Source organism: Herpailurus yagouaroundi, unplaced genomic scaffold (assembly GCF_014898765.1).
Source record: "Herpailurus yagouaroundi ecotype Mexico unplaced genomic scaffold, PumYag 159, whole genome shotgun sequence".
NCBI lineage: Eukaryota > Metazoa > Chordata > Mammalia > Carnivora > Felidae > Herpailurus > Herpailurus yagouaroundi.
In genome coordinates this window covers 1,082,067-1,105,967 of record NW_024412400.1, presented here as the reverse complement: position 1 = coordinate 1,105,967, position 23,901 = coordinate 1,082,067, and the positions used below count along the sequence as shown (strand labels likewise).

Below are 23,901 nucleotides of genomic sequence, written 5' to 3'. Positions count from 1 at the left end.
GTAGAGCAGACCAATGAAACCAAGAGTTGGTTTTTTGAAAAAATAAAATTGATAAACCTCTAGCCAGGCTTCTCAAAAACAAAAGGGCGATGACCCAAATAGATAAAATCATGAATGAAAATGGAATTATTACAACCAGTCCCTCAGAAATACAAGCAGTTATCAGAGAATACTAGAAAAATTATATGCCAACAAACTGGACAACCTGGAAGAAATGGACAAATTCCTAAGCACCCACACACTTCCAAAACTCAAACAGAAGAAATAGACCCACAACCAGTGAAGAAATTGAATCAGTTATCAAAAATCTCCCAACAAATAAGAGTCCAGGACCAGATGGCTTCCCTGGGGAATTCTAACAGACATTTAAAGCAGAGATAATACCTATGTTTCTCAAGCTGTTCCGAAAAATAGAAAGAGAAGGAAAACTTCCAGACTCATTCTATGAAACCAGCACTACTTTGATTCCGAAACCAGACAGAGACCCAGGAAAAAAAAAATAAAAAAAGAGAACTACAGGCCAATATCCCTGATGAATATGGATGCAAAAATTCTCAACAAGATACTAGCAAATCGAATTCAACAGCATATAAAAAGAATTATTTACCACAATCAAGTGGGATTCATTCCTGGGCTGCAGGGCTGGTTCAATATTTGCAAATCAATCAACGTGATACATCACATTAATAAAAGAAAAGATAACCATATGATCCTGTCAATCGATGCAGAAAAAACATTTGACAAAATTCAGCATCCTTTCTTAATAAAAAACCTTGAGAAAGTTGGGATAGAAGGAACATACTTAAACATCATAAAAGCCATTTATGAAAAGCCCACAGCTAATATCATTCTCAATGGGGAAAAACTGAGAGCTTTCCCCCTGAGATCAGGAACACGACAGTCAAAGGCATCAAAATTAGCAAAGATGAAGTCAGGCTTTCACTTTTTGCAGATGACATGATATTATACATGGAAAACCCGATAGACTCCACCAAAAGTCTGCTAGAACTGATACATGAATTCAGCAAAGTTGCAGGATACAAAATCAATGTACAGAAATCAGTTGCATTCTTATACACTAATAATGAAACAACAGAAAGACAAAGAAACTGATCCCATTCACAATTGCACCAAGAACCATAAAATACCTAGGAATAAACCTAACCAAAGATGTAAAAGATCTGTATGCTGAAAACTATAGAAAGCTTGTGAAGGAAATTGAAGAAGATACAAAGAAAAGGAAAAACATTCCGTGCTCATGGATTGGAAGAATAAATATGGTTAAAATGTCAATACTACCCAAAGCTATCTACACATTCAATGCAATCCCAATCAAAATTGCACCAGCATTCTTCTCGAAGCTAGAACAAGCAATCCTAAAATTTGTATGGAACCACAAAAGACCCCGAATAGCCAAAGTAATTTTGAAGTAGAAGACCAAAGCAGGAGGCATCACAATCCCAGACTTCAGCCTCTACTACAAAGCTGTAATCATCAAGACAGCATGTTATTCGCACAAAAACAGACACATAGACCAATGGAATAGAATAGAAACCCCAGAACTAGACCCACAAAAGTATGGCCAACTAATCTTTGACAAAGCAGGAAAGAATAGCCAATGGAAAAAAGTCTCTTTAACAAATGGTGCTGGGAGAACTGGACAGCAACATGCAGAAGAATGAAACTAGACCACTTTCTTACCCTATTCACAAAAATAAACTCAAAATGGATGAAGGACCTGAATGTGAGACAGGAAACCATCAAAACCCTAGAGGAGAAAGCAGGAAAAAACCTCTCTGACCTCGGCCACAGCAATTTCTTACTTGATATGTCTACAGAGGCAAAGGAAGCAAAAAGCAAAAATGAACTATTGGGACCTCCTCAAGATAAAAAGCTTCTGTACAGCAAAGGAAACATTCAACAAAACCAAAAGGCAACAGATGGAATGGGAGAAGACATTTGCAAATGGCATATCGGATAAAGGCTTAGTATCCAAAATCTATACAGAATTTATCAAACTCGACACCCAAAAAACATATTTTCCAGTGAAGAAATGGGCAGAAGACATGACTAGACACTTCTCTAAAGAAGACACCCAGATGGCCAATAGGCACATGAAAAGATGCTCAACGTCACTCCTCATCAGGGAAATACAAATGAAAACTACACTGAGATACCACCTCACGCCGGTCAGAGTGGCTAACATGAGCAAATCAGGAGACTATAGATGCTGGAGAGGAAGGATGTGGAGAGACTGGAACTCTTAGGTACTGTTGATGGGAATGTAAAAGGGCACAACTGCTATAGAAAACAGTATATAGGTACTTCAAAAAATTAAAAATAGCAATACCATGTGACCCAGAAATTCCACTTCTGGGTATACACCCAAAATAATTGAAAGCAGGACCCTGAAGGGATATTTGCACCCCATGTTCATAAAAGGATTATTCTAAATAGAAAAAAGGTGGAGACAACCCAAGGGTCCACTGACGGATGAGTAAACAAGCAAAACATGGCATACACGTGTATACACACACACACACTGGAATACTATTCAGTCTTTAAAAAGAAGGAAATTCCAACATATGCTACAACATAGACGAACCTAGCAGACAATGCTAAGTGAAATAAACCAGTCATAGAGAGAAATACTGTATAATTCCACTCATTTGAGTAGTCACAACCATAAGGACAGAAAGTAGAAAGGTGGCTACTTGGGCAGGGGGCCAGGGGAGAAGGCAGAGTGATTGTGTAATGGATACAGAGTTTCAGTTTTACAAGATGAAAGGAGCTATGGAGAGGCATGGTGAGGACAATGTACAATATTCTAAATATATTTAATACCAGTGAAAATCTTTAAATTTTTTATCTTCAATCTTTAAATTTTATGTTATGTGCACTTTATCACAATAAGAGAAAGAGAGTTAAGAGATACAACCACCATACAAAATGGGTGATCTGTGACTGGACCTTGGTTTGAACAAACCAACCCTAATATATATTTGATGACAACAGGGAAAATTTGAACGTGGACTGCTTCCCAGGCATCTGTCCCGCTGGGTGAAGCCCGGAAGGTAGTATTAAACTGACTAGAGAACACAGTAGCTTACATGCTTAAAGTATATTTGGGCAGCAAAAATGCTCTGAGGCCTTGCCACCCTGGGGGGTGGGGGGAGGAGGCAGACTTGGAATTACACACTGTAGTGAGCACTTTATCTGCAAACTAGTATTCTCTTTCAAACGGGATGGCAGCAAATCACAAAACTGCAAGCTGCTGATCTGCATTCAGGTATCATGTCACTCTGTGACCCTCCCTAAGCCTTGTTCCCATGTGCTCACCCACTGAAAGGGGAGGAGACGGAAAGAGGGCTCCAGGAAAAGACAGTGGCCCCCATTTGCACTCCTCATCTGGGCATAATGTTAACTCTGCTAATCTGTATTGAGTAATACGCATATGTGTTCACACCCAATTTTAAGCAAACCAAATGCTGCGAGACCTTGGTAAATAAGTAGCAAACCACACAGAACAAATACATTGATCTAAAGGTACAATATAACGAAGCTCTAATGGCAAAAGGCATGTTCATGAGAATATGTTATTATAAAGTTCTATGTTTTTCAGTAAGAAAACAACAAAGCTTCTTTAACTTGTTATTCATCCACTAAGCAAAAACAACTGCATCAGAACATGTGTCCGTGAAGTGGCTGATAGCATGACTTACATAACGACTTTCCTGGATACAGCTTTGCCTGGGGGTAACCAGGGATCATCTTTTCATCTCTGGCTCTAAGATTTTCGAGTTCATGTTTGATAATGAATTGACATTCTGCCATCGTGAGGAAGTCATCATTGTCATCTAAATGAGGACAAAAAATTTCCAGTTATTTTCTCATGACGGCCAAAATAAAATTAATAAGATTCAAATAACCTGGGGTTATAGAAATGAGGACATAAACAATAAATAAATAACACAAGGAGTAAGCAAAGTATAAAACTCCTAAATTAAATAGAACATAAAGCGCCTTTTTATAAGAGTAAATTACCGTTTGCCTTCACGTAATACGATCCTTCAATCACTGTACGATGGCTCCCCCTTATCCAGGGTTTTGCTTTTTGCGGTTCGTTGCCTGCATCAGTCATGGTCCAGAGGTGATGACCCTCCTTCTGCCCTATTGTCAGAAGGTCAGTGGTAGCCTGATACCACGTTGCAATGCCTAGTTCATTCACCTCACGTCGTCTCAGCAGGCAGGAGCTGAATCATCTCACATCATCACAAGAAGACCAGTGCATACAGTAATATAAGGTACTTTGAGAGAGACCACATTTGCGCCATTTTTCTTACAGCAGATTATTACCATTGTTCTATTTTAGTATTGTTGTTGTTGATCTCTTACTGTGTCTGGTTCATAAATTAAGCTTTACCACAGGTATGCACATATAGGAAAAAACACAGCCCATACATGGCCCAGCACTGTCTGCTATCTCAGGTATCCACTGAGAGTCTCGGAATGAATCGCCCACAGCTAAGGGGAGCGAGGGACTACGGTCCTAGTTCTTATATAACAGGGTGCAAATATCCAAATGGCAGACACCTGCTTGATCTCATTTAAGGCCAATGAGCAGAATTCGAACACTATCCTAACTAGGGATGGAACGGAAGTTTGCCTACATGACAAATTCTCCTCCTTCAAACTCTTCAGCCCAGGTTGTTCCCTTCTGGAGTTGAATATTCCTCCCATAAAATTGGGGGAAGACAGTCTGATAAGAAAACAGCGCTGTTTTTTGACAAGCGAATCCTCTTAAATGAGGTGATTTTTTACCATTATCATTTATGTTTTTAAAATTTTTTCTTTTCAACGTTTATTTATTTTTGGGACAGAGAGAGACAGAGCATGAACGGGGGAGGGGCAGAGAGAGAGGGAGACACAGCATCAGAAACAGGCTCCAGGCTCTGAGCCATCAGCCCAGAGCCTGACGCGGGGCTCGAACTCACGGACCGCGAGATCGTTACCTGGCTGAAGTCGGACGCTTAACCGACTGCGCCACCCGGGCGCCCCCCATTTATGTTAATAAAGCATAAAGATATAAAAATCCAGAGTGACTTTGAAGAAGCCTAATCACATCTTCTAACTCCAAAGCCCTGGAAGGGACCAGTTTATTCTGAAGCCAAACTCCCACTCCGACCTCACAGCCACCTTGGCTCTCTCAGTTCTTTCCAGAAACCACTCTCTTCTGGAACGGGCTATGAGGCCAGAACAGAACGAGGTACTCTACCAGGAAATGGCAATTCTAGAATACCGAACTACTGCATTTCTCATTATAACATTTTTCTATATCAAGCTAGTGAATATACACCATTCTAAGAATTAGAACAGAATAATAGTAATAAGTTACGTTTGTCACCCTAATTTATGTTCATCTATTCCACGGATCACAAAGTAAGGTCCATGGGCCATATTTTATAAGCAAATTTTAGTGGGACACAGCTGCACCCCTTCATTTCTTACAGTCGAGGGCTGCTTTTGCTTTACAAGGATAGTGTCGAGTAACTGCGAGAGGACGTATGGCCCACACGGCCTAAAATATTTACTATTTGGCCTTTTACTGAAAATGTTTGTTGACCCCTGATCTACTGATCAAAAACTTATTTGTGAGATAAAATGATTCTGACAGAAATAATCTTGGGACTCACCATCAAAATCTTTGAAGTTATATCGGGTTCCATATGTGAAGGCTCTCATAGTGTTATCATTACACTCTTTTACCAGACCCATTGCTTCCGCACCCAGTAACAATGTAATCTTGGAGGCACCGACAAGATATAAGTTCTGATTTTCTAGTGTTTCTTTCTCATATTTATTTAACAATGGTCTAAACAGCAGCTGGGCACCTTCAAAAACAAAAGATAAGCACAATCTCAGAAAAGTTTCAAGAACGAAAACATTCTAAGTGAGTATTGTCTCTAGTTTGATATAAGGAAAATTGTATTAACAATTCAAACGTATCTCCCAAATAGATAAGAACTACACATAAGTCAAGTTCCTTCAGAAAATGCCTTCTAGCTTCCCATGTTTCTGCTACGAAGTCTCATCCTTATATACGTGTTATTATTATATACGTGACCTTTTTTCTTTTTCTCTTGAAGTTTGTAGTATCTTCTCCATTCCCAGGGTTCCAGAACTTCCCAATGACAGGCCTCTTCATTTACAGTGCTGGGCACGAGGTGGGCCCTTTCCAGCTGAAAAAGCATGGCATCAACCTTGAGTTTTCCTCAGATGATTTCTTCCCCTTTTCTTCCATTCCCTTTCTAGAACTCCTTTTATTCAGATGTGTACCTCTTGGACGAGTCCTCTAACTTCCTTATTTTTTCTCTGTCAAATTTTCCAATTCTGTAACTTTTTGCTCTACCTTCTGGTAGGTTTTATCAAAATTACCTTCTAATCCTTTGACTGAGTTTTTAAACTTTGCTTTCATATTTCCACTTTCTAAGAGCTTTTTTCCTAAATGAATATTTTACAGCATCCAACTCTTGATTTATAGAATGTTCTACCTTCTCATAACTGAGAGTTGAGTTTTTAATTTCCTCTTGGTTTTTGTCTGTTTGTTTTAGTTTAGCTTTCTCCTTCATGTTAGGGATTTTCCTCAGACGTTTGATCTTTTATTGTATGCGCATGTTTAAGAAAGGTGTTCCAACAGGGTACGGTGAACTTCTGAAGGTTTAGATGGAGTTCATTAAAGATGGCCTTTCATGCACAGTCATCTGGCCAGGTCATTTCTCATGGGCAACTCTCTGATTTCTGCACCTTGGGTTATTTTGCCTTTGACTCTGACTCTGGTCAGAGTCCCCAGGAAAGATTATTCAATCTGCTTCCTAGATGATTGATTCTAGCTAATATTTTGGATACTAAATTAGGTATGAGATCCGTGGGGTGGAGGACAGGGGTAATAATACTCAGTTATTATCCTATTTGCAGTACAGAATCTCTGTTTTCAACTGTGCATAAATCCCCCATTACGAAATCCAAGCATCTGACCCTCTGCAGAGAATAATTCACACTCTTCTGCTCCGATGGTAGAATACAGAAGGGATCAGGGGAGCTAACTATTTCTCAAATGGATCTTGGTCGATTCTTTTTCCTTTTTCTTGGTAGCACTTATTTCTGCCTCCACAGGTCTCTACAGTCACTAATACCTAAGTCTTTAGAAGTCTTCAGTCTGCAGTGTAAACCAAACTGTACCTCAACTTGTACCCCTGCCAGCTTCAGCTTTGGCTTTGTCAAATCTGAGAAGTTATTCACCACTCATCCACCCGTTTTCTAGCTTCCAAAATGGCGCTGCTGTTATATTCTTTCCTTTCTTCTTTGTCAACCTGGACTTATTATCTTTTTTAAAAGATCCTTTTATTGTCATTTCAATAGGAGTTTAGAAGAGAGTAAAAGTAAACATGAGTGTTGAACCTACTACCCTTACCTGAAAGATGAGGATGCTTTTTTGGAATGTTCTTTTTTGCTTTCCCAACAGTAGAAAGATGCCCGCTGCTTCCCCATTCTTGTGTGTCTGTTCCACACAAGGAACAGAGAAGACTGGGAATACACGAAAGTCCCTCACTCTTAGGCATGACAAAAGCTCTTCCATCACAGGAATTTTAAAGAAGGGACCCAGGGGCGCCTGGGGGGCTCAGTCAGTTAAGCGTCCAACTTCAGCTCAGGTCATGATCTCACGGTTCATGGGTTCAAGTCCACTTCAGGCTCTGTGCTGACAGCTCAAAGCCTGGACCCACTTCAGATTTGTCTCCCTCTCTATCTACCCCTTCCCCTCTCACACTTTGTCTCTCTCTCTCTCTCTCAAAAATAAATAAACATTTAGGGGCGCCTGATGGTGGCTCGGTCGGTTAAGCGTCCGACTTCGGCTCAGGTCATGATCTCACAGTCCGTGGGTTCGAGCCCCGCGTCGGGCTCTGTGCTGACCGCTCAGAGCTTGGAACCTGTTTCAGATTCTGTGCTCCCTCTCTCTCTGCTCCTCCCCTGTTCATGCTCTGTCTCTCTCTGTCTCAAAAATAAATAAACGTTTAAAAAAATTTTTTAAAAATAAACATTTAAAGAAAGAACAAATGAACGAACGAACTCCAATCCAGTGAAACACCTCTGATTTTAGTAAGCAGATACTCTCGTTTTCAAGTTTTCTTTTGGCTTGGTTGTTTCCAAAAAATCAAAAATCCCACTTTGATTCAAGGTTTTATTTTTAAGAAAGCACTTCAGTTTACAGTCAAAATCTTAAAAAAAAAAAAAAGTCTAAGTTGTATTCAGTGTTTGGAGACTTGGTGAAGTTTTAGGTATTGTTTTGTACAGTTTTATGAAACGTTTCCTCATGTAAAATGTCCTCCACTCTTTCCCCCAGATGTAGACCCCCTTTTGCCCTTTGGGAGAGGGCTAAGCTTTGGCTTCTCCTATAAAGTCATCCCTTTCCATCCTGAAAAGCATCACCAAGGGTCTCCTCTTTCTTCCCTTTCCTCTTCCAGCTAGCTTACAAACAATTCACTCTGAACTATCGTGCACTGCTTTGTAACAGCTCTCTCTTTTTGTTTTTGTTGTTGTTGTTGTTACTTCAGTTTCCAGAAATCCACATTCAGTCTCCTTACACCGACAGTAACAGTCACGGTAACGTTCTTTCAGGCAGGGACCGTATTAATCTCTCTCTTAGCACCATATCTGACACACAAATAGATACTTGTCCACTCATCTGATAAATATTGACCTACTGTGCACCAGGCAGTGTACTAGGCACAGCATTTATAGCTGTGAACAAAATCACACTCGTGCTGCTTACAGTCTAATGCTGACTTAGATTCCCTTTCAAGTCCAGATAAATAATAAAGAGCAAAGAAATGGATATTAATTTTAGAAATATATCAGGGAAAAAACTGTAAAACATTTGAAAATACATTTTTAGTCACTGATCATGGCTAAGTCTGAGTAATATTTGTTTTACTTGCCTCCATCTTCCTTTTTAGAGATAATTCTGTTTTTCAGCCATTCTTTGGTTTCTTCTTTGACATCCTGAGCAAGTTCTAGGACCACCAAAGGCGTGAAGGAACTCTCACAAGTATCCAAAGCTGATAAGGTCACTTTCATCTTTTACAAATGTGCTGAAATTAAAATAAAATAAAAAGCACATGGGTTATAATGGAAAAGTGAAATATATGGAAACATATCAAAAAATATGTATTTGTATTTTCTCCTAATTACACCTAATTCTGGGTCCCAGGAGAAAGGGAAATTTCTCATGATCCAGATGGACATGAGACAGGCTCAACCAACGGTTGAAAGCACATGTGTGAGCCAGGCCCATACAAAGTCAGGGGGAACATCATCCTTTCCCGTAGGCAGCTCAGAACACGGCAGGGAGGACATCAGATAAGGGAAGGACAAAAAGTGTAAAATACACTGTCACACAGGAAGAGTCAGAAAGTATTTACAAAAGATCTGACACCCGAACAGCGTTTAGAGGAACGAACAGGAATTTGCTCGCGAGACTTGGATGGCATTCTACGTAGAAGAAACAGTATTCCTGTACAAAATAGAGAGGAAAAATAGCCAACAGAATCAGAGACACACAAGTGATTAGGTGTGGCTACAGCACCACTTGTGGGTGTAGGGGTGGGGGGGTGCAGGATGGGAATGAGCAGGTATCTAACCAGGGACCGTGACTACAAAGGAACGGGGCTTTGTCAAATAAGCGATGGGAGTCATCAGTTCAGTAAGAGCAGGGAATTGACCTGGTCCGAGTTCATGCTTAGGTATGGAGTTGAAGTCCCCAGTATCAGCTTCCTTTCCTAGTTTCTCTTTCTCAGGAATATCATCTTTATCTCCATTTCCACGCTTGAAAAGTACTCTGGTCAACTTGGATATCCACAAATGGCATCAGTCACTAAGGCCTAATGGCCTCCCTCTAAAATGTTTCTCGTGTGAATCTCTCTAACCCAGTGATTCACAGCAGAGACAATTTCCAGACTTTAGACTTACTTATTCTAACTTTGTACTTGACGTGGGTTTTAATGACTCCAAAGTACACGTGCAAATCAATTCTTGGGAATAATCACAAAAGGAATGACCAACACCACAGAACAGTCTTCCATTCTTTAGGGTGAATTATGATCTTGCAACAAGCAGATCAAACAGACCTAGGTTATCTGGCTTAGACTGATAAGTTTTTCTCTTACTCCAACACAGCATAAGTTTTGGGGCAACATAGGTATTATAAATCAATGCTGGATTCACATCATGGCACAAATGCTTCAGGAATGCTATTATTATAAAATAACAGCCAAATCCAAAGTGGGCGTGCCAGGCTCTATGAAGGTAACAAGATCAAAACGGGCCTCAGCACTCACCTCCTAACAGCTAGTCATGTGGTCAGGAACTCTACAGAATGAAAGAATGATAAAAATTAGCCATTAGAGCTATAGGAACTCAGAACACTTAATGTGCAAAAGTTTCCATCAAGAAAAAGAGGCATGTTCTACAGAGGGAAGTAATGTGTAAAATCAATGACATTAAGAATAGACAGAGCAGACAGAGCAGGACCAGAGCAGAGAGGGCAACATTTTGTGAGCTGTGACCATTTACGGACAAAGAATGCTACAGTTCACATCTGCTCCAATGCCCAGAATGGAGTCACTGTTGGTTTCTGAGCAGAGAATCAGCTACGTGTCAGAGTGAGATGAATCTCCATAGGTAGATTTAGGGGGCAGAATATGAATATTCTTTCAACTCTCCTGAACTTCTGAAATTTTTCAGAACAAAAAGTTGAGGAAAATGGTTAATGTACCAGTACACTACAGGGGCTTACGCATCGTCATCTTTTAAATGGAAAGATCAAATACAACGAACATTTATGACATGCTTATTTTCAGTCATGCTGTGATAAGAGTCTGAAGGTACAAAAGTAAGTAAGGTTCCCATCTTGCTTCTAGGGAGCTCATAGTCTTACAGCAGAAGCATCAGATCATTCTAACAGGAGGCCTGAAACAATAGCAGAAACCGTCTGGGGCAGGGCAGCCTGAGGAGGCGGGATTAACCTTCTGGGAAGGGAGGCTGAGAACCCGTAGCCTTCACCTCGGAAAAGGTCCACAGATAACTGTGAGGTTTCTGACCTGGAACATGGGAAAGAGGAAGTAAAGAGCCAAGCTGAAAAGGAATGGTTAGGCTCAGGGCACAACCCACAGTTCAGCAGGGTGTGTGTGGACACACGTCAAAGGTGTCAGTTTCCTGGCATTTGCGCATCGCCTAATGTCGGTATAAAAGGCCCACCGTATTCACAACTTCCAGACCATACAACACTCTTTCTGAGACACTAAATGCAGGTTTCAGTTCTAAACACGTGTATGAGCACCAGCAAGAAACACATAAAAAATATTTGCTCACTGATTTAGTCTCATTTGAGATACTATATGTCCTTCATGACTCGACATAACCTTCACAAGATTTCCAAGATCCTACAGACAAAAGTGTCACCATCTCTGACATCCAAAGAGTTCCTACAAATCAACAAAAAAATACGAAAACCTGAAATCACAAGTCACAAAAGAAGAAATAGAAGCAGCCAACACACACTTTGAGATGTTCAAACATACCAGTAAAAGAAATGTAAAGTAAGTATAAGATGCCTTTCCCTTTTCAGGTTTGCCGAAGTTGAAAGGTGGACAGAACCTAGTTCTAGCACAGGTGTAGAAAATTGGGCATTTTCACACACAGCTGACAGATGTTGTACTTTGATGCCATCTTTCCAGAAAGCAGAGTGGCAGCATGAAAAATAATATTAAATACGCTTACCATTCAACACAACAATGCCATTTCTAGGAATTCATGCCAAGGAGACAATAAAATAGAATATATATACACTGGAAGTTCATTACAACTTCCTTTTTTTCCTCTCTCTCTTTCTCATTTACTTTGGGTTTAGTTATGGCAAAGAAATAAAAAAGACACAACGTATACAACCTGAAAGTCCAACAAGAGGACACTGGCGAAACACATAAAGTATTTACGTGTCACAGCCATACAACAGCACCGTCAACACTAGGGTGCAGATGCAACTATATTAACATGGAGAACATTTCATTACGCATTGTAAGATTTAAAAAAAGTGCAAAACAAGACCCCATTTATGGATATGCACAATCCACCCTAATATCAAAATGACAACAACACCGGGTAACTTTAGGTTTTGGAAGCATGTGGGTGCTTAGGAATTTGTCCATTTCTTCCAGGTTGTCCAGTTTGTTGGCATGATTTTTCATAGCATGCCCTGATAATTGCTTGTGTTTCTGAGGGACTGGTTGTAATAATTCCATTTTCATTCATCATTTTATCTATTTGGGTCATCGCCCTTTTGTTTTTGAGAAGCCTGGCCAGAGGTTTATCAATTTTGTTTATTTTTTCAAAAAACCAACTCTTGGTTTCATTGGTCTGCTCTACTGTTTTTTTAGATTCTATATTGTTTATTTCTGCTCTGATCTTTATTATTTCTCTTCTGCTGCTGGGTTTGGGGTGTCTTTGCTGTTCTGCTTCTGTTTCGTTTAGGTGTGCTGTTAGATTTTGTATTTGGGATTTTTCTTGTTTCTTGAGATAGGCCTGGATTGCAATCTATTTTCCTCTCAGGACTGCCTTCGCTGCATCCCAAAGCGTTTGGATTGTTGTATTTTGATTTTCATTTGTTTCCATATATTTTTTAATTTCTTCTCTAATTGCCTGGTTGACCCACTCATTCTTTAGTAGGGTGTTCTTTCCAGACTTTTTCCTGTGGTTGATTTCAAGCTTCACAGCATTGTGGTCTGAAAGTGTGCATGGTACGATCTCAATTCTTTTACACTCATGAAGGGCTGTTTTGTGACCCAGTATGTGATCTATCTTGGAGAATGTTCCATGTGCACTTGAGAAGAAGTATATTCTGTTGCTTACGGATGCAGAGTTCTAATATCTATCAACTCCATCTGATTCAATGTATCATTCAGGACCCTTGTTTCTTTATTGATCCTGTGTCTAGATGATCTATCCAATGCTGTAAGTGGAGTATTAAAGTCCCCTGAAATTACCACATTCTTATCAATAAGGTTGCTTATGTTTGTGATGAATTGTTTCATATATTTGGGGGCTTCCATATTCGGCCCATAGACATTTATAATTGTTAGCTCTTCCTGATGGATAGACCCTGTAATTATTATATAATGCGCTTCTTCATCTCTTGTTACAGCCTTTAGTTTAAAGTCTAGTTTGTCTGATATAAGTATGGCTACTCCAGCTTTCTTTTGACTTCCAGTAGCATGATAGATACTTCTCCATCCCCTCACTTTCAATCTAAAGGTGTCCTCAGGTCTAAAAGAATCTCTTGTAGACAGCAAATAGATGGGTCTTGTTTTTTTATCCATTCTGATACCCTATGTCTTTTGGTTGAAGCATTTAGTCCATTTACATTCATTGTTATTATTGAAAGATATGGGTTTAGAGTCATTGTGATGTCTGTGGGTTTCATGCTTGTAGTGATGTCTCTGGTACTTTGTGGTCCTTGCAACATTTCACTCACAGAATCCCCCTTAGGATCTCTTGTAGGGATGGTTTAGTGGTGATGAATTCCTTCAGTTTTTGTTTGTTTGGGAAGACCTTTCTCTCTCCTTCTATTCTAAATGACAGACTTCCTGGACCAAGGATTCTCGGCTGCATATTTTTTTCTGTTCGTCACATTGAAGATTTCCTGCCATTCCTTTCTGGCCTGCCAAGTTTCAGTAGATAGATCTGCTACTAGTCTTATCGGTCTCCCTTTATATGTTAGAGTGTCTTTATCCCTAGCTGCTTTCAAAATTTTCTCTTTATCCTTGTATTTTGCCAGTTTCACTATGATATGTCGCACAGAAGATCGTTTCTAGTTATGTCTGAAGGGAGTTCTCTGTGCCTCTTGGATTTCAATGCCTTTTTCCTTCTCCAGATCAGGGAAGTTCTCAGGTATGATTTGTTCAAGTACACCTTCAGCCCCTTTCTCTCTCTCTCTTCCTCCTCTGGAATTCCTATTATACAGATATTGTTCCGTTTCATTGCATCACTTAGTTCTCTAATTCTCCCCTCATACTCCTGGATTTTTTTCTCTCTCTTTTTCTCAGCTTCCTCTTTTTCCATAATTTTATCTTCTAATTCACCTATTCTCTACCTCTGCAATCCGAGCTGTGGTCGCCTCCATTTTATTTTGCACCTAATTTATAGCATTTTTTAGCTCCTCATGACTATTTCTTAGTCCCTTGACCTCTGTAGTAATAGATTCTCTGCTGTCCTCCATGCTTTTTTCAAGCCCAGCGATTAATTTTATGACTATTTTTCTAAATTCTTGTTCCGTTATATTGCTTAAATCGTTTTTGATCAATTCGTTACTGTCGCTACTTCCTGGAGTTTCTTTTGAGGACAGTTCTTCCGTTTCATCATTTTGGACAGTCCCTGGAGTGGCGCGGAACTGCAGGGCACTTCCCCTGTACTGTCCGGAGTAACTTGTTTCAGTGGGCGGGCCGCAGCCAGACCCGATGTCTGCTCCCAGCCCACCGCTGGGGCCACAGTCAGACTGGTGTCTACCTTATCTTCCCCTCTCCCAGGGGCAGGACTCACTGTGGGGTGGTGTGGCCCCTGTCTGGGCTACTTGCACACTGCCAGGCTTGTGGTGCTGCTTCGATGGGATCTGGCGTATTAGCCAGGGTGGATCTGCAAGGTGCACAGGTGCGGGAGGGGCAGGCTCAGATCGCTTTGCTGTCGGTGGTCCACTGCAGGAGGGGCCCTGCAGCGACCGGGAGGGAGGCAGACCCATCGGAGGGATGGATCCACAGAAGCACAGCACTGGGTGTTTGCACGGTGCAAGCAAGTTCGGTGAACTGGTTCCCTTTGGGGTTTCGGCTGGGGGATGGGAAAGGGAGATGGCGCTGGCCAGTGCCTTTGTTCCCCACGAGCTGAGCTCTGTCTTCCGGGGCTCAACGACTCTCCCTCCCGTTGTCCTCTAGCCCTCTCACTCTCCGAGCAGAGCTGTTCACTTTTAACATTCCAGATGTTAAGTCCCACTGGCTGTCAGAACTCACGCAGTCCGGCCCCTCCGCTTTTGCAAGCCAGGCTCGGGGGCTCCGCCTCGCCAGGCGGGCTGCCCCTCCACCGACCCCGCTCCCTCCCGCCAGTCCCTGGAGTGCGCACACCTCTCCGGCCTTCCTACCCTCCTCCGTGGGCCTCTCGTCTACGCTTGGCTCCAGAGACTCCGTTCTGCTAGTCTTCTGGCGGTTTTCTGGGTTATTAGGCAGATGTGGGTGGAATCTAAGCGATCGGCAGGACGCGGTGAGCCCAGCGCCCTCCTACGCCGCCACCTCAACACTAGCTAACTTTGGGGTCTTTACATGGGCTACTCCTTGAATTCTCACATCAACCCCATGAAAAAGAAACTCTTTCATTTAGCAGATGAGAAAACTGAAGTCAAAGAGGTTAAGGAGTTTGTCCAATGTCACATGGCAGCGAGCAGAAGAGCCTAACCTCAGGCACCCTGAGGCCAGAGTTCACACCCTTAACCACGTGTGGCTACATTCACGATTCACTCTATACTGTGTGCGTTTGAATAAATATCCCATCGATGATTAGGCAGATATATCTCTCCCAACTGTCATGTCTAGGTAGTAGGATTTCAGATGATTGTTATTTTCTTCTTTACGTTTCTCTTTTTGATTCGAATTTTAATAGGCAAGGGTTTTTTTCTTATAATTAGAAAAAAATGGCTTTTACACTTGTAACACAGTATAGAGGTCCGACATTTTAAAAGTAAGGGTAAAATGTACCCTTTAGGAAAGGCCAAACGATACTTGGAAAACTGTATAATACGAGATAATTTGCTTTAGTCCCAGATTAAAAAGATACCAACTTTGTAAAAAAGAAGTTGCCCAACTGTAAAGATTGTTTTGAATGAAGGCTCGATAACAACGAAAAGCCTTCCGTCCGACAGCATATAAAATGAAACGCCTCCGCACATAGGCACATCCCGTCCTATCCAGAAGGAGGCGGCCAAAAGCGCCAGTGGAGCTGGGCAACGATAGGATGTTTAGAGCAGAAGGAGCCTTAGGGGTCACTTGGTCCCGTGACCTCACCGTATCATATTCACCAGGTCCGAAATCACACAACCAGCATGGCAGACACAGACTGAAATCCAGTGCTCTCTGAATGATAACCAGGCAGTATGAAAAAGACCTTTTCCTTTTTTTTTCTTTTTGTGAACTTAGTCAACAAAGTCAGTTTTACAGTCTTGTCATTAGAACAAACGCCGGCCCGGCCACGCTGGGCAGCTGCAAGCCTAGCTCCCTGAAAGTCTCACAGACTAACTCCAGGGCCAGTGTTGGTTGGACTCTGCTCTGAACCGTGCCAGGTTTCGGGAAAAGAGTGTCCGTGAAGGCTTGTTGGTGGAGCTCAGGAAGCCTTGATCCCTCTGAGGCTCCCGCACATAAAATGCCCTCGAGGCTCAACACTGTTGGTGACAGTCCTTGAAGGCCCACTCTGCTCTGTTCACGCTTGCTTTCAGCTGTTCTGCGTTCAGGCCAGCCACCGCGCCACAACGAACTTACCACCCTGGTGACCTAAGACGCCCCCTCCCGCCGCGCCACACCTTCTGTGCGGTCTTCTTCCCGTCCCTGTAACCCACCGAGGGGCACCCATTGCTCAGGGAATTTCTGTCTCTATATAGGAACACCTTTGGGATGCTCTCTCCTTGGGGGATCCCTGCCCCTGTGCTCTGCACGCAGCAGGGTGCAGGTACGGAGCACTCAGTGTTGCAATTCACTGGCCAGCGGAATCCGGGCCTGTGCTAAACCGCTTCTCCCCACCGGCGGGCCCAATGGCATGAAGAGCAAGTCTAAGGCAGTAAAAACAAGAAGCCTCAGGACAGCCTTGGCCTAAGCTGAGTTCTGCAATCTACTTTGACCAGAGGGTCTTCATGGGAGCTTGGTCTACCATCATCACCATGCACATGACTAATAAATACACGCGACCAAAATACCAGAGGGGGGCACATGAGGGCGCGAAGTGTGGGTACAGAAAAGAGGCTCGTGGTCCCAGTGGGGGCCAATCTAAAAAACAATGATCCAACATATGTAGTCTTCTTGGGCACCGGACGGTACAACGATTTCTGCAACCACAACCAATGCCCCCCTTTCACCCAAGCTGTCAACCAGGACAGCAGCCAGGAATGACTAAAAGGCACAGCATACAGGTTCCAGAGACACTCTGGGGCACAGGACAGCCGTCCCAAATTCTGTTCTTACCGTGTGTTGTACTGCACACAGCGCCAAAGAGAGGCCTAAAAACGAACTGGATTCAGGCGCTTTTACATTAGCTACTGCAATCACGTGCCTACAGGAAGAGGTGAATCCTGACCATAGTGGCTGCAATGCGCATATGAAGATAAACACACTGTGAGTTCAGCCATGGGGCCGGGAGTACATGCATCTTTTATCAAGGATCAAGAAAAGAATAGGAGACTCTGTATTCTCTTCCTGAGCTTGGGGGTGGGGGGAGCCAATGGAATTATAAATCCAAAGGCTAGTTAGAAGGAAATGCACAGGTATCTTCAGAAATCACCGTATTTCAGACCCGAGGAGAAACATAAACCAAAATTACTCAGTCACGAAGCAGCACAGGAACAGATCATTGAGAGAAAGACGAAGGGCCACACTGATTGAGCTGGAAAATGAGAGGGATTTCCCCGAGGAGAAAAGGTGCAATTTTAATGGCCGGGGCTAGATGGAAGGACAGGACCCTTCTGGAGGCCCTGAGGGTAAGAAAACAGAGCCGTCTTCTGAAAACTGCAACAGGCTGCTAATGACGAGGACAACTGGGAGACACTCCTTCCTCGAGACCCAGGGCAGCTGCCTCTCCGAGTTACATAAGGTGTGCAAATCTGGGAGTGGTAAGTCAGCACACCGTACACACCCACCCGCACTAGAGTTTCTCGGCGACACTGAGGAGGTAAGGAAGCTGGTGAGGCCCATGTGGGAAACACATCTGGGAACCTGATGGCATCAGGATCGCACCGGAAGATGCAGGAGAGGCGAGACAGACATACTGGAAGGCAGCCTGGCCACAGCAGCCCAGGCCTAGGCCTAAAGAGATGCTGCACCAAGAAGGCCACCTCTGCACAGAAGCACCCAACGGGGCCTTGCCAGGACTGACCTCCTCTCATTCACACTTCCTGTCTGCTCTGGAATCACGTCTGAAACCCTGGAGCAACACTGCATGTCACCTGCAAGCATAGCACTTGACTCAAAACTAAAGCTCTGATATGTGATAAAAGCATGAATCCATACGACGATCACACAACCATATAAAAAGACGTTTACGGAGAATTTTTAACGATCGGGGGAAATGCCAAGCAGGGGTAAAAGCAGACAACAAAGTAATATAACAATATGACCCCAATTATGTAACATGTACATTTAATACACAATAAAATACAAAAAGAACGAAGGAGTATTGCACCAAAATGTTAAGAGGGTTGGTTAAATTACATGGGATTTTCATTTCCATCCTTATACTCTTTTCTCTATCTTCTAAGGTTCTACAATGAAAAAAAGTTTCACTGGCTTTTTTTTTTTAAGCACACACACCAATTTACTAGGCCCGTTCTATTCCCTTGCATTACTTTAGATCTTTTAAATTTCATTCACCGGCAATTCCGCAATTCTTTCAGCAAAAGCTGGTCAGAACACACATGATCTACTTCCCACGGTGAATTTAAAACTAGGTGTCCTCACAGAATGGGCCCTTAGAAAATATCTGGTTCTGTAAGTTAGTGGGAGACTTCAAATCGAAAGCAGGCAGAGAGTAAAGATGTGACTTTTGAAAGACGCCACAGGACTCGAGTTTTGGAAATTAAACCGCAGGATTTAAGGGCACGGGCCACAACCGTTTTGCAGTCCGAATAAACCTCCGCTGTCCTTTTGAAGCCCGGAACCTCTGTGCACTGTCCTGGCTGCTGGAACAGCCTTCTGCAGCAGACGGCGCGCACCGAGTCCGGCGCTGGGCAGGCAGCAGGAAAACAGAAGCAGCCTATAGGAGGAGAGCTCGATTCCATCCACGTTTCTCAGGTGTCCCAGGCACTGCCCCTGACTTGCATTTATTGCTTAAAAAGTACTACGTGTGCCAGTGGAGAGCCCGGAAACCCAATCACCCCGATGTGAAAGGGAGCATGACCCTGCAAGTTCGCGGCAGCCACACTAGTTCGGACATATCCCAAGCGTCCCTGCTCCCCAGGCGGCCCGAGAAACGTGAATCTTGCGCCGCTGAGCTGGTCCTTCCAAAAAACGTCCTTCGATAGGCTTGGCCGCCTTTCCCAACCCCACCCACGACCTCACTCCCCTGAGCTCCGAAGACCCCAAGTCCCCATCCTGACCAAAGTCCCAGCTTTCGGCTTCACCACGTTTCTTCCAATACTCAGCCCTCCATCCCAGACTCCTATAGGCTCTCCCCAGCCCCCACCTGCGCCTGCCACCCCCCCATACTTTCAGTCCTCCCTCCCCAACCCCCATCTGCGCCCATCCCGGTCCCACTTCCCCATTCCCGACACTGCCCCGGGGAGGTGCCCCGGGGAGGTACCCCGGGAAGGAAGGGCTGTGGGAGGCGCCCCTGGAGGCGCGGCGCCGCCGCCGCCGCCGCCGCCGCCAGGCAGCCGGGGCTCAGTCCCACACGGACCCCGGCTCCGCGCCGCCGACGACGAGAGGGGCTGCGGGCCCCTCCCCCACTCACCGGCCGCAGCGGCGCTCCACGTCTTCGGAGGCGGGCCCGACGGCCGGCGCCACGGGGAGGCAGAGCCGCGGACGCTCGAGGCGGGGGGCGGGCCGAGGCCTGCAGGGAGGGCGCGCCGGGCGCTGGGTGTGGCGGGCCTGGCGGGGCCCAGACTCCAGGGTGCGCGGGCTGGGCCGGACCACGTCGGGACAGGCGGGGCCCGGCACCGCGTCGCCCTGAGCGCGGCGGGGCCTAGTGGGGAGTCCCTCCAAGGCTGGGGCAGGAACGGCTCCGGAGAAAAGGTAGGAAGGGCCTGGCTGGCTTTTGGCCGGGAGTGGGAACGCGGCGGGGCACGGGAGAGGCGTGCCTGGTGGGCTGTCACTCCCGAGGAGGGGCGGGACCACGGTGGGAGAGGCGCGCCTTATGGGCTGTCCGCGGCCGGGGTGCGGGACCTCGTTGGGCGGCCCCACCGGGAGGGGGCGGGGCCACGGCGAGCGGGGGCGTGTCCTATGGGCTGTCGCTCCGAGAGGAGGCGGGACCACGGTGGGAGAGGCGTGTCTTATGGGCTGCTTTTCCGATGAGGGGTGGGGCCTCGCTGGGCCTTCGCACCTAGCGGGGGTGGAGCCTAGTAGAGACGCGGAGAAAAAAATACCGGTATCCCTGCTCTTACGAAAGACCTCCATTACTACAGCGATAGCTTTTTTAGTAAAAGCGGTAATCCTCTTCAGATTTCTTTCCTGTAGCGAAAACAGGTACTAATGTAGGTCTTCCGTTAACGGGAACTTTCGGAAAGCAAGGTCGTGCGAGGATTATTCTTCGCCTTTCAATTTACAAAAATGCTCTGCTTTCTGAGAGCCAGGGAAACCTGTAGGCCTCTTCGCATTTTCCTCTGGCCGGTCTCTTGCAGTCCAGACCCCAATTTTCTTGTCACTTTCAAATATCAGAACAAGTCCCCCGCCACCTTTCATCTCTCAGACTTCTTACTTTTCCCCTTTTCTCTGCCCTAGCCACGTTGGCCCCCTGCTCTTCCTAGATCTCACTCACCCAGCTCCCACCCCAGGGTTTTCGTCCCGGCTGTTCCCTCTACATTCCTTAATTAAGAAGACTGTTTACTTCCTCTCCTCCCTCCAGGGAATAGAATCCCACCTTCTCACTGAGGCCCTTTCTGATCATCCTGTGTAATACTTGCTCTCCTGCACGTCCCACCATCTACCCTACCTGCTCTCCTATATCTTTTTTTCACAGCACGCATCACCTAACATTTTATATTATTATGTTTACTGTCAGTCTCTCCCAAATGTAAGCTTCACAAGGGCAGAGATTCTTGTCAGTTTTGTCCGCTGATATATTCTCGGTGTCTGGAACGGCCTTCGATCCACAACAGGCAAGCAATAACCCTCAGTTGAACAAAAGAAAGCAACGAATGAACCCTTTATAAGGGTTCCCTCCATACACCCAGGTCAGCCCAGAGGAATGCCTCCAAGTCCTGCCAAGCCAGAGAAGTGAGATCTGCTCCTCCACACCTCTGCCCCTTTTCTGGGTCTTCCAGGTTCAGGACAGGGAGGAGGGAGACTAGGGAATGGGAACAGAAGCTTGTCACTTGATAGGGGCTGTTTGTTATTCTTTCTAGAACCCCAATGCTCTGTCACGGGAGTTCACAACCTTACTGGTCAGTTCTCACATGGCTGTCTTTTTTAGTAAGCCCTGCATGGATACGTCCAGAAGTTCTCTCTCTTCTGCAGTTGGGACAAATTGTTTGCGAGTCAATAGGTTTAGACATGAATTACTTATTAGGCTTTTTAAAATTGCAGTCTTCCTATCTTCACAACCCCTGAACTTGAATGGCCCTCCCTCCATATGACTTCATCTTCTGGCATTTCTATGACCGGAAGGATTGGCGGGGGGAGGGGGGACAAAATTTGAATGGAAATATTAAAAAATGCCTTTCGCAGGGACAATCTCATTTCATCTCCACAATTAACAAGTTAACATTCCGTGTTAAGTATGACAAATCAGTTGTTGGACAACACAAATGGCTGACCGGGGTGAGTTAATGACATGGGTCCCTGTATTAGTTACCTATTGCTGCATAACAAACCACTACACAGAATTAGGGATTCCCTTCCCTCTCCTTTTGGGGATTTCCTTCATATCTTCTGGCTCCCAGGACCTCCTCTTTCCAGTTCTGCTGGCCAGAAGGCTAAGGTTCTCTTGGAATTTCCTATGCTTCCTATCTCTCATGCACTTCTGTGCAATTGGGGCTGCTCTAAAGGCAGCATTGAGGGAAGAGAGAGAAAAAAATAACGGGGATTCCCCTCATGCTCTTTGCACAACAGGGGTCCCTTTTCCCACTTCCTGTGTCCAGGGGACAGGTGTTCTTTCAGGGTCTCATTTCCCCAAGTCACTACCACAGTGCAGCACTGTGACTCTGACTGGCCTCAGGCCGGAGGAGGGAGAAGGAAAAACAGTTTTCACCACTTTCTCCAACTTGCAAAGCCTCTTTTGCATATTTTATCCAGAGGTTTTGGTAGTAGTCCGTGGGGGACACAGGCTGCAGTGGACTTACTCCATTTTGGCCAGATCTGGGATGGAACGTACCAATCTGAGAGATGACAACAGGTTTCGATTTGCCTTTCTCTTATGAGGAGTGTGAAAAAGACATTTGTATTTACTTCCCGTGCATTATCGTTCATATATTTTGCCAAATTTTCTTTAAAAAAAAAAAAATGTTTGTTTTGAGAGAGAGATGGAGAGACAGAATCCCAAGCACACAGCACGCTGCCAGCACAGAGCCTGATGAGGGGCTCAAACTCACAAACCGTGACATCACGACCTGAGCCGAAAGCAAGAACCAGATGCTTAACCGACTGAGCCACCCGGGTGCCCATATTTTGTCCAATTTTCTACTGGATAGAGAAGGTTTACATAATGGTAAAAAGAGTCCTTTTCTTAAATATGCATGTCAAGACTTTTTCTCAGCTTGCCATATCTTTTGACTTTCTTTATACTGTTTTATTTGCTTGTGTTTTTGTTTTGTCTTGTTTTGTTTGGCAATGCAGATCTTTTCCATTTCTAATTGGTGAATTTTACCAAGGCTTTTTTTTTTTTTACTACTTAGTATTTCCAGGTTGTATCATACTTAGAAAGACCTTTACCATTCTTAGATTATTTTGAAAATGCTTCCATGGTTTCCTCTAAATATTTCATGATTTCACATTTTTCCTTTAAAAGGAAATTTTTTAGGGGGGCACCTGGGTGGTTCAGTCAGTTGAGTGTCCGACTTCAGTTCAGGGCATGATCTCACAGTTGGTGAGTTCAAGCCCCACTTTGGGCCCTGTGCTGACAGCTCAGAGTCTGGAGCCTGTTTCGGATTCTGTGTCTCCCTCCCCCTCTGCCCCTCCCCCCGCTCACACTCTGTGGCTGTCTCTCAAAAATAAATAAACATTAAAATAAATAAATAAAAGGAAATTTGTTTGGGTGTGAGTTAAGCAGAATGGATCCAGCTTTACCATATATCTTGTTAGCTACACATTTACCCAAGTTGATTTACTTAATCATACATCTTTCCCTTACTGATTTAAATGTCATCATTATCATATCATTATCATATACTAAATTTCCTTCTGTATTTATGGGCTTTGGCCAATATATCATTTTCTTTCTTAAAACTCTCCAGTACAGGGGCGCCTGGGTGGCTCAGTCGGTTAAGCGTCCGACTTCGGCTCAGGTCACGATCTCGCGGTCCGTGAGTTCAAGCCCTGTGTCGGGCTCTGTGCTGACAGCTCAGAGCCTGGAGCCTGTTTCAGATTCTGTGTCTCACTCTCTCTCTGACCCTCCCCTGTTCACGCTCTGTCTCTCTCTGTCTCAAAAATAAATAAACGTGGGGCGCCTGGGTGGCGCAGTCGGTCAAGCGTCCGACTTCAGCCAGGTCACGATCTCGCGGTCCGGGAGTTCGAGCCCCGCGTTGGGCTCTGGGCTGATGGCTCGGAGCCTGGGGTCTGTTTCCGATTCTGTGTCTCCCTCTCTCTCTGCCCCTCCCCCGTTCATGCTCTGTCTCTCTCTGTCCCAAAAATAAATAAACGTTGAAAAAAAAAAATTAAATAAATAAATAAATAAATAAATAAA

General features: G+C 44.3%; 1 protein-coding gene across 8 annotated transcripts in view; it reads right to left on the bottom strand.

Moving 5' to 3' along the window:
- ANO10 (anoctamin 10) overlaps window positions 1-20,141 on the bottom strand; it is a 214,889-nt gene extending 194,748 nt beyond the window's left edge. For 2 of the 8 annotated variants that reach the window (XR_005791878.1, XM_040479600.1), the window contains exons 1-4: window positions 19,798-20,137; window positions 8,994-9,146; window positions 5,694-5,891; window positions 3,723-3,857 (exon numbers count right to left, since the gene is read on the bottom strand). Coding sequence is in view for 6 of the 8 variants with exons in the window: in XM_040479600.1 (XP_040335534.1) it covers window positions 3,723-3,857; window positions 5,694-5,891; window positions 8,994-9,132 (472 nt within the window). In the remaining 2 variants the exon portion in view is untranslated. Of the gene's footprint in view, window positions 1-3,722; window positions 3,858-5,693; window positions 5,892-8,993; window positions 9,147-10,391; window positions 10,423-19,797 lie in introns of all 8 variants that reach the window. The other 6 variants (XM_040479598.1, XM_040479601.1, XM_040479597.1 and 3 more) reach the window with 5 other exon arrangements.
- Window positions 20,142-23,901: the final 3,760 nt, after the last annotated feature.